The sequence below is a fragment of the Protopterus annectens genome, chromosome 13.part0 (genome assembly GCF_019279795.1).
Source record: "Protopterus annectens isolate FY-2018-M chromosome 13.part0, PAN1.0, whole genome shotgun sequence".
Classification (NCBI taxonomy): domain Eukaryota; kingdom Metazoa; phylum Chordata; order Ceratodontiformes; family Protopteridae; genus Protopterus; species Protopterus annectens.
This window is the reverse complement of record NC_056747.1, coordinates 189,159,371-189,170,942: the sequence shown is the minus strand read 5'-3', so window position 1 is coordinate 189,170,942 and position 11,572 is coordinate 189,159,371. Positions and strand designations below refer to the sequence as shown.

Genomic DNA, 11,572 nt, shown 5'->3' with positions numbered 1-11,572 from the left:
TTACATCAATTTTTCTTGCCCTAACCTGTCAGGAGCCCCCAAAGTAGGATGCCATGTTCTGGTGCAAGACCACCACCAGTGGACAATAACATGTCCCTTATAAGAACAAAAGGAAGAATGGTAACAAAAGGAGAAAAAAAAAAAAAAAAGAGAAAAAAGGAGGATGGAAGGAGGAAATCCATGACAGCAACAGTGAATACACTAACATCTACATTTATGGTAAGTGTACACAACTGTAATTTGTTAGTGTTTCACTGTTGCATCACATTTGGATAGATTCCCAAAGCTGAGGAAATGGGAGGAGGCAGTGAAGGAAGCTAGGAGCTGGCTAGGATGCCCTGCAAGACTACAGAGGCAAACCCTGCCCTGTATTTGGAGAAGAGAGGCAGGTGGTAATGCTTTGTAAGTGTGAACAGATGTCCAGGTGACAGCCTCCAAGATGTCCCTGGTGAGGACTCCTGAGGAAAGCTACAGAGGTGGAGGCTGCTCTGTTGGAGTGTGTCCCGACTCCCTTGGGGGGAGGCTTACCATGCTGTTTGTTGCAGAAATGGATGCAGTGTGCTATCCATTTGGAAATGGTTTGCTTGGAAATGGCTTTGCCTTCTGTCCCTGTAACAAAGCTAACCAGCAATTGATCAGACTTTCTGAAGGATTTAATCCTGTCCAGGTAGTATCTGAGCTGTCTGTGCACATCTAGAGTGAAGAATCCCCTCCCCCTTGTTCTGGAGATTAGGAAAGAAGGTGGGCAAATGAATGGATTGGTCGAGAGCTACGCTGGACACCACCTTGGGCATGAAGGATGGGTTATTTGAGGGATACCTGGTCTGCATGGAAGATTAAGGGTTCCACAGCCATGTGTGCTTGCAGTTCAGAGACTTCTGGCTGAAGTAATGGCCAGATGAAAGGCAGTCTTCCAGGAGAGAAATTTTTGCTCTGCAGAAGAAGCTGGTTCGAAAGGAGGCAGAGTGAGCTTTTCCAAGATGAACTTAAGGTCCCAAGCCAGTGTTGGTGCCCTTCTGGGGGGCCTCATGTTGCTACCCCTCTGAGGAACTGTTTGATCAAAGGATGTGAGAAAAGTGGCTGCTCAGTGGGAAAAATTAGCAGAAATAGCAGGTGCATGAATTTTTACAGAGAAAGACCACTGTAGTAGGTCAGCTAAGTAATCCAGGATGAGAGGGATGGAGGGCTGTGCCATAATGGCCCCCTTAGCCTGGATCCAGGTGCAGAACTTTTCCCATTTATCTGCAGAAGACTTTTTGGTGCTTGGGTGTCTGGTTCGGGGTTAGAGAATAAGCCAAGCTGCCAAATTGAATGTCTTCAATTCCCCTTCCCTCTGGGTTAGGTTTGGAATCTGAGGAAGATGCCATGGAGGCAGCGGGGATAGGCTGTGCAGCAAGGGGTACCATTGCTGTCAGGGCCAGTCTGGAACTATAAGAATGGTCCTTGTTTTTTCCTCCCTTATTTTGAGCAGTACACTGAAGACGAGAGGAAGGGGAGGAAAGAGGTTGACCCAGGGGAAGGACAGGGCATCCACTTTCCAAGCCATGCAGTGATGCTCCCTGGTGCAGAATTTGCTGAGCTGTTGGTTGGTGTGGGAGGGAAAGAGGTAAAATTTTGGGGTTCCCCATTTCTGAGTTATTAGGGTGACGGTACTTCTGTTGAGCTGCCACTCTTGTGGGTCCAGAAGGTTTCTGCTTAATTGGTCTGCCAGGGAATTGAGAGAACCTGTTAAGTATTATGCCAACAGTTGCAGTTGTATATAAGAGGCTCTGAGCCAAAGGGTCATGGCCAGCCTGCATAGAGGGTAGGAGGGAGTCCCTCCCTGCTTGTTGATATACCACATCACAGTGGTGTTGACTGTTTTAAATCAGGAGAACCCCTGGAGAGACAAGGGGTTTGAAAGCCATCAAGGCATGCTGCTGCACAGCCATCATCTCTGATTGATGTGCAGGGGGATTGTCTGTGAGCTCCATTGGCCCTGTATGCACCTGCCATCCAGGTGTGCCCCCCCAAGCATAGTCTGATGCGTCTGTGGTGAGGGTCTAGGTGGTGGGGTGTGGGGAGAAGGGAATTCCCTTGTTGTGGGAGTATGCTGTTGAAACCAAAGAAATTCCTTTGAGGCAAGTAATTTATAGGTAGAGTTTCCAGGTCTTGAGAGTGTTGACACCAAAGGCTCTTTAGGTACCAGTGAAGTTTCCTCATATGCAGTCTGGCATATAGAATGAGGAGAATGCAAGAGCCATTAACCCCAGAGCTTGCAGGATTTTCTTTGCAGAAAGCTGGGGGCTGGTGGCCAGTTGAGAGAAGTAGGCTGTCAGGAAAACTTGTTTTTCTGCTGTAGGGTATGCCATCTGGGATGATCTGTCCAGACTTGCTCCCAGGAAGATTATCCTTTGGGTGGGCACCTGCTTTGATTTCTTTTCGTTGATTGTGTACCCTAGGGAGGTTAGTAGGTTCTTTACAAAGGCCAGGTGCTTGAGCAGCTTTTCCTGGCTGGCTGCCTGAGTAAGGCAGTCATCTAAGTAGGGGTAAATTTCTGCAAAAGTCAATGGCCGGAGCCAGGCATTTTGTGAAAACTCTGGGAACAGTAGATAAGCCAAAGGGAAGCAGAGAACTGAAAGTGTTGAGATTCTGCCCTGAATCAGAGATTTTCTGCATGATTCCCAGATATGAATGTGGAGGTAGGCCTCTTAGATCCAGGGTGGCTAGCCAGGTGTCCTTGGAGTGCATGGGTAGCAACTACTGGAGGGTGATCATTTTGAATTTTGGGCTCACCAGGAAGGTGTAGAATGGATAGCTCGAGGATGGGGCACCAGGTGCCCTCTTTTCTGGGCACCAGGAAAAGTCTGGAGTAGAAGCCTTGGCCCAGCTGTTCTGCAGGAACATGCTCTACTGCCCTCAGAGCAGAGAATGGATTTGCTTTTGAGCCTCTGCCCACTGATTTGGTGGTAGATCTGGGAACCCTTTTGGGGTTGGAAGGGTGTGGAAGGAGAATTTGTATCTCTGAGATGCAATGTTCATAAACCCATTTGTCCTTGGTAATGGTGGCCCAGGTGCTCGAGTAAAAGGAAACTTTTCCTCCTAGGGGCAAGTGAAGGTGGGCAGAGGGGAGGAGGAGAGTCATTGTGCTTACCATAAGGAGGTGGCTTAGAATTCCCTGGTTTTGAAGTGGAGGTAGCCCACTGCTTAGATCTCTGCATTCCCTGGGGCTGCTGTATGTGGGGTCTGCTTCCACAGGGCCCAGACTAGGCCTGTTTACTCGGAGCAGTAAAGGACCAGTGCTTGGAGGGACAATGCTTGCTGAACCTAGGGGGCTGGACCTGTAAGAAATTAACTGTTTGCATAGATTTTGTTTTTTCTTTCATCTTTAAGACCTCTTCTGCTTTAGTGCCAAATAAGTTATTTGTGCAAAGGGGCATCCAACAATTTAGATTTGACAAGGTCTAGCAGGGGTTGTTTAAGCCATGCATGTCTTCTAATGACAGATCCAGTGACTGCTGCCCTGCAAAGCCACAGTGCAAAGTGTGTTTAGTCACTTGACTTGCAGAATGCATCAAGTCTTGTAAACCTTTAGATTCTGCCCAAGTAGGAAAGTAAGACATTTTTTAAGAGTTCTGATATTTAAGCATATGGAACAGTTACGTGCCCTGATAGCAAAAGTAGCTGAGGTGTATACTTTTTTATCCCATCTGTCCAATGCTCAGGAATCCCTGTCTGAGGGTGTGGGAGTCTCATCAGAGGTTGCTGTAATCCTTTTAGGCCCTTGAGAAATTACCTCCGGGGTCAGCTGTAGGATTTTTAAAAAAAAAATTTGTGCGAGTCAGGGACTCTGTAGAACCAGTCTGGTTTTCTGGGAGCAGGAGGTAGGGCATCAGGAGTCAAGCTGCATTCAAGAAAAATCACCACATCCAGGACTGGGGGGATGGCCAAGGGTCTGTGTTGCAGAAGGTCTAAGAACTCCCAAAGTCTCTTTTTACACTGAGGGTAGTCCTGACTCTTCCATTGGAAATGATCTAAGTATGCAGGGTTTCCCCAAAGGAAAAACCCTCTGGGGGAAGAGGCTGAAGGAATGGATTCCTCTGCATCAGAATCCTTATAAGTGAAGAGGGGTTGCATGTCTTCATAGTCAGATGCATCAGATTCATCTGACCCTTGTTCAGACAAAACTACTAGGGACAGATCTCTTCCTTTTTGAGGGGGTAGCTTGGCTTCCCCTGATCAGCATAATAAGGTCTTCCATTTTAATCATTTGAGAGTGAGGCAAGGAAGCAGGCACCTGAGAGTGGGTAGTCTGTTTCTTAGGTGTAGTTAGAACCCTGGGCCTAAGGAACTCTGCTTTTGAAAGAACGGTAGTCACGAAAAAGTGTTGAGATTCGGTTGTGCGAAGGACTTGCTCGGAAGCTGGTGCTGCTCAGCGGCTCCGGACCCATCCAAGGTAGAGACGACCGCAGGATCCTTCGATGAAGACGTCTGCGGCATACCAGACTCTGAAAGGGTGTTGGTAGCAGCCTGTGAATCAACTGAAATGGGCATCAGGGGCTGCGAAAGCACCTGAATACTGGAGAACTGACTACTAGCTTAACGGAAGCGTCGGTAGGTTTAGACCTGTGCAGTCTGTCTTTACGTTTTTTCAGATCTGCTGTCAGATGGCTTACTGAAGCCATATCGGAATTAGAGAACTGTTCAAAATATCTGGCTACAATAAGGGCCCGATGACTGCTAGTTCTAGCATTAAACAAAGCACAGCAGTGACAAAAGGGAATGTCGTGGTCTGGGCCTAAACAAGTGACAGTAAGAGTGAAAGTCTCGGTGTGGTATTTACTTTCCACAGTCGAGACAATTAACTTTTTCTGACATCAGTTAGTGCAAGAAAAAAGGATCCCCAACAGGGAACTTAGCTTTAGAAGACTTCAACTTCAATTCATAAACGAAAACTCAAGTAGCGGCCAACCGGCACTCATGTGAACTGCTTCTGCTTCGGGCTCCATGGCAAGAAAGACTGATGTAATGGCATCAGCTGCCTTACTTTATACCACTGATGACCCGATGTCAGTCCTCAACCAACAGCAACCGATGCAGAAATACTAAGTCTCTGGTATTCGGGCCAGCCAAGGGCTACCCTGGCAGGGATAACCATAATGTGATGACCAACAGTGAAACACTAATAACATCTACCAAAAGGGATGTTTATCTATTAGCCTATAGAATGAAACTTCTGATAAGAAAATTGGGATTGTGCTCCTCTGCTATTGACTTCTGTTTAATGAGAACAAGATTTAAAATCACAGAACAATTTATTACGGAAAGTTTAAATCTTAAAAGGCAAGATTTTCCAGATGTTTGTTCAATACTATTAGACACAGCATTTAAGGAAGAAAATAGGACCGATTCTAACAGTAATACTAGATTAAAGAGCATCAAATATACAAGGGTAAATGTTCTACAATACGATACTCTACACTAGTATTCTAGGTAAAATATAAAACCTGGGAATATAGTAACAGTACAAGACATAGAAAGATCAGACTAAGTAAATATGTATTTAGTTAAATGTCCACAAAGGTTGGAGGTTGGCATCATGATTAAGGTGTTCACCTTATAGACACAAGATGCAAGGTTTGATTCTCACATGGGCTAATTGGCTGGGCTTGGAATGACCCACAAGGAGAGTTAGGCTGGTACTAATTTATGAACTTATGATCCTATGAACAACTTTACACATACTAAAAACAGAATATAAAGTCATCTAACCTATAAATTAATAGGTATGAAAATAAGTGACTTCCTCCCTATAGTCGTACAGGGAGATGCGAGGTACAGGGAAATAGGATTATAAAGATACAGTTTGGTCAGCTTATAAAGGTTCTGATCACCTGTTTAACATTTCGTATTCATAACTCAGACAGGCTTTAAGATTAAGCCTACTAAACACGCGAGAAATTAATATCAATCAGAAGCATGAGCCAAGCATCTAATGGAGAGTTGAGGTAGTTCAACAAACTAGGAATACACAATTCCATGGTACAATGTTTTAGACTTGTATCATTAGGTTGTTTCAAAGGTTGTCCACAACTGAAGATTTCATATTGCTCCATATAGTTCTGTACATAAATGTAATTTCATCATACCAGTTTTTTTCTCGTCTGATTTTAAATGCATATCTGTTAATATTAATGGATTGAATAATCCAGTAAAGAGGAGGTGAGTCTGTTCATACTTGCAACTAAATAAAGCTCAAATAGTATTTCTACAGGAAACACTTAAGATGGAAAATCAACTTTCATTAAAAGAATTATTTGGTTTTAACAGATTCTGGCTTTCGAGCTAAAAGAGGCACCCTCATTTTATGAGAGAGCTCATCAGTAATGCCTAAAGAAAGAGATACCCATGTTGGTAAAAATGGTATGTTAAGATTGGTTATAATGGAGTATAACAAAACTATAACATTGGTGAACTCTTTGGATTCCAGGGGTTGAAGCTATAGATGCTTACAAATTAGACACCATAACCTATTACATGAAAGGTCACATTACAATGGCTGGTGATATAATTGCATTTTATCAGACAAAATTCCACTGCAGATAGAAAGCGGAGACTCGCATTTTCAGCCAAACACTAATTTTGTAAAGAACATATATAAGCTAAGGAAAACGTATCCCATTATTCATACAAATATGGAACACAAATATTGATAGTTTCATGCCCATTATCAAGACCATAATGCTATAATCTTTAATGTCATTTTAAAAACTGAAAATTTAATACATCACAGGAGATCACCAGATTAAAGTAAAAGGATTCTGGGATAGTCATTTTAAAGAGATCAAAAATTTCTAGAAAAACATGAATGAAGCATCAATGTGTGATTCACTAAAGGCTTACCTAAATGAAGGGTTACAAGCTGGTATATTAATCAAAGAGAATGGGACAAAGGATTGAATACACTACAGGCCAAAATAGACTCGCCAAGAGTTAAATCTCCAATGACCGTCTGAACTTAAAAATATATGTTGAAACCTGAAATTCTAAATCAAAGTTTAAATAAACCAAAAAATATAACTTCAGCCATACTCAGTAAGCCATTTAAGCTTGTATAAACTTGCTCTTGGATCAAAACATTTAAACTAAATGATGAATACAAATGAACAGATTAAAAGATATTGAGGGCTTTAAAATTTTACAAAAATGTAAATACAAAATCTAGATAATGTTGATATAGCCGAATTTTAAGAGAAAATATAAACAAAACAAGTGAACAAAACCCCACTTCATAGATCATTCAACAGAAATAAAAGATCAAATAAAGTTAAAAAATAAGGCGCTGGGCTTAGATGGTCTTATACCAGAACTTTATAAAATATTACCAGATGTAGAATTAACTGCAAGTCAGCCCCATGGAAGTATTCCCTTATATCACCTATTTTAAAACAAGATAAGGATCCTACAAGGTGTTAATCATCCAGACCCATTTCACTTTTAAATGTGGACTAAGATGTTAGCGTCCCATTTAAGCTAACAGAATTAATCTACTTGTACCTAAATTAACAATGATCTGTTTATTTTAACTAGGAATACATACATTAGACTATACAAATGAAGCTTAACTCAATTAATTGTTCGTATCAGTTTAAAAATGCTTAAAGTATATAACTTCTCTCCCAAGCTAATTGCATTCATTTATAAAATTATACAATAACTTGTATCAAATAGTTTTTACTTCCAATTCCTTTAAATTACTAAAAGGCACAACACAAGGCTGTCCATTACCTTTACTTTTTTGCATTAGCTATACAAGTCTCTGCCATTAGTATTAAATCCAATAAGAGCATTAAAAGATTTAACTCTGCTGATAATTGAATAGGAAATATAGAAAATGCATAAGAACGTAATTAGAAGAAATCGCATACTTAATATTCAAATCATAATAAAACCAGCACAAATCATACAAAATATTCAAACTTCAATTGGAATAGCAATTCAATAAAATATCTTTGTATAACCATTGTCTAATAGTAAATTATTAAATTTTAAGTTGAAGTTCGTAAGCTTAGTCAAAAATTGGAACAAATTTTTATCATGGAAGAATGATGAAGATGGCAATTCTCCCTAAAATAGTTTTACAATCTTCAGTACTATCTTCACCAGAAAAAAAAATCGAATATAAATATTCTTACTCCTAATAAACCAAGAGTTTCCTTTGATTATCACAGGAAAGTCAGGATAATGGACTAGGATTCCACAAGATTCAATTTATGCTACTTCAATTGTAAAAAAAGTTAGAGATGTGGATAAATTAATCAAGTTCATCTTATGATTCAAAATGGGAGCAAATCTATTTTTTACTAATATCATCGTGATGCATCACAAGTCATAAGCACAGTCCATGTCTGGTTAAGAGTTTTGCGTCTCAAATTCCCTATTTAAAACATTTCCTTCTTCCAAAAGAAGACCTAACAACCATTGTATTAAAGACTTTATATTCTAGGTTTCCAATTGCATATACAAAATGTCTGCTTAGAAACCCATATCTTCAATAAAATGCTATTAAAAACAATGTAAACTTATTTATTGGTATCAATTCTTAAATGGTACAGATATAGTTAAAATTTTAAGGTCCAAACAATCAAGATTCTGAGAATTGGTTAATTTTACAAATAGAGACTTTGTGAACACAAATATTCAACCTAGACAAGTCATTCCCCAAATTACTGGAATTCGTAATACCAATAATACAATGGAAAATATTCAACCTAGACAAGTCATTCCCCAAATTATTGGAATTCGTAATACCAATAATACAATGTCACAAATGTATAAAATTCTTGAATTAGATTTCACATATTTAGACAATTTTATATAGGAACTATTCCTCAAAAATTAATGAAGACTTCTCTGAAAACAAGAAAATCTTAAAATCTACAGATAAAAAACACATTATATTGGAAAACTTTCCCTTGGAAATTCTTACACAGAGCTTTTGCCACTCCTAACAAAATTACAATTCTGTTTAAATCAACTTGAATTAAATGATTGAGATGGGATTCTACAGCCGACTGGATGCAGATGGTATACATGTGAAGTCATCTCCCTTTTTGAAAAGAAAACTTCAAACTCTAGCTCTATGGTCGGATAGCTGCAATACTTGCAAATCTTTAATGTAATGCTGTAATTCCAGAGAATTCAAAAAACCCAAGTTCCTCCTCTCTGGTCCATTCTTACTATAGTCTGAAAAGCAATTACTAAATAAAGTTACCCCTGCTTTAATCTTGAATTTCAGTATGGCAAAAATTGTTTGCAGTAATGCAGAGCATACTATCAAGATTAGAACTATTACACATTCATACAAATCTTGGCTTAATATTTTTCAAGTATTTAAGTTAGTTATTTATAACTGATGTATTAATCAGCTATGGACATGCATAGTTATTTATTGGTTTTTGTAATTGATCTATTGTTTTAAAAAATAAAAAAATAAAAAAGTGACACTGAAGGCCACACTCAAATCCATGGAAGCTCAGATAGATTAGAGTTTCGCCTCTGCCCAGAGTGCCTGAAAAAGTTGAGACTACAAGTTTAAAAGGTCAATTGTGAAGCTGTTGAAACAGTGCATTCATACTAGCAAGGGTAGCTGAAGATCAAGAGACCACACCACACAGCTTGGCACCCATATCAGAAATTGACAGCAAACCAGGACTAACCACCACAAGACTGCAAACATACAAGTTGAAAGAAATCTTAGCAGCAGTGTGGCAAAACAGTAAAAGTTAATGGTTGGAGACAGTGTGTGTGGATCAGGATTATTAGCTTGAGATGAGAAAAATTAGGGCAGTGTTTACACCAGTGATCAGGCTATACAAGATTTTTAATATTGTATCTAGTGAGCATTAGGATTTTCAGATATGACCAGGCAAATACCTCTGCAGATCCAGAAGCAGTGCTTAAGTGCCTTTGTAAGTCAGTGAACAGATAAATGGGGAGAGGACAGAATAGCAGAGTAGTGAAAGTAGATAATCCACAGGAGAAGCAATTCAGTAGAGACTTCATACCAATGTTTAAAAGTAAAAGAGCAGTTGAGACTAAACCATTACACAGAAGGCAAGGAAGAGAGTCAACTACAAAGCAAAGCGAAACCCCCAAATAACCCCCTTTGGGTACTTCTAATTTTTAAACTGTGGCTAGCTGGATGAAGCTCAACTCAATTAATTGTTCGTATCCGTTTAAATTTTTAAAGTATATAACTTCTCACCCAAGCTAATTGCATTAATTTATAAAATTATACAATAACTTATATTAAATAGTTTTTACTTCCAATTCCTTTAAATTACTAAAAGGCACAACACAAGGCTGTCCATTACCTTTACTTTTTTGCATTAGCTATAGAAGTCTTTGCCATTAGTATTAAATCCAATAAGAGCATTAAAAGATTCAACTCTGCTGATAATTTAATAGGAAATATAGGAAATGCATAAGAACGTAATTAGAAGAAATCACATACTTAATATTCATAATAAAACCAGCACAAATCATACAAAATATTCAAACTTCAATTGGAATAGTAATTCAATGAAATATCTTTGTATAACCATTATGTCTAATAGTAAATTATTAAATTTTAAGTTGAAGTTCGTAAGCTTAGTCAAAAATTGGAACAAATTGTTATCATGGAAGAATGATGAAGATGGCAATTCTCCCTAAAATAGTTTTACAATCTTTAGTACTATCTTCACCAGAAAAAAAATCTAATATAAATATTCTTACTCCTAATAAACCAAGAGTTTCCTTTGATTATCACAGGAAAGTCAGGATAATGGACTAGGATTCCACAAGATTCAATTTATGCTACTTCAATTGTAAAAAAAAAGTTATAGGGATGTGGATAAATTAATCAAGTTCATCTTATGATTCAAAATGGGAGCAAATCTATTTTTTACTAATATCATCGTGATGCATCACAAGTCATAAGCACAGTCCATGTCTGGTTAAGAGTTTTGCGTCTCAAATTCCCTATTTAAAACATTTCCTTCTTCCAAAAGAAGACCTAACTTAACCATTGTATTAAAGACTTTATATTCTAGGTTTCCAATTGCATATACAAAATGGCTGCTTAGAAACCCATAGTAAAAAGCCATACTCTCTGACAAAAAGCCTATTACAGTAAACTTCAACAGTCTCACACTAAGAATCCACAAAAATTTTGGACTGCCATTAATAACCTTCTTCAGCCCGGCCATTCTAGTACCGCTCGACGCGTAGAGTCAGAAAACAAAACCAATCTAGAAATTGCCAATGCCTTCAATACCTATTTTACAGAGACCATTCAAACCCTGGCCACACAGCTAACCTCTACAAACACTAACCTACCTAATTCCCAACATGACAATCTTCCTATTTTCAAGATAAAACCCATCTCAATCTCCTTTATCCAGAAACTAATTCACAAGCTAAAACCCTGTACCCCCTCTGATGACAACCTTCCAGCTGAATACCTTCAACTTGCAGCCAGAGCAATTGCTCATCCTGTAGCTATTCTTATTAACCGTACCATTTCTGAAAGCACTATCCCCAATCTTTG

General features: G+C 39.0%; 1 protein-coding gene across 1 annotated transcript in view; it reads left to right on the top strand.

Annotated features, from left to right (window-relative positions):
* Window positions 1-10,673, top strand: part of GATAD2A (GATA zinc finger domain containing 2A) — a 1,922,743-nt gene extending 1,912,070 nt beyond the window's left edge. The window contains exon 12 of the mRNA XM_044054781.1: window positions 10,618-10,673. Within this exon, the coding sequence (XP_043910716.1) occupies window positions 10,618-10,673 (56 nt within the window). The remainder of the gene's footprint in view (window positions 1-10,617) is intronic.
* The last annotated feature ends 899 nt before the right edge of the window (window positions 10,674-11,572 follow it).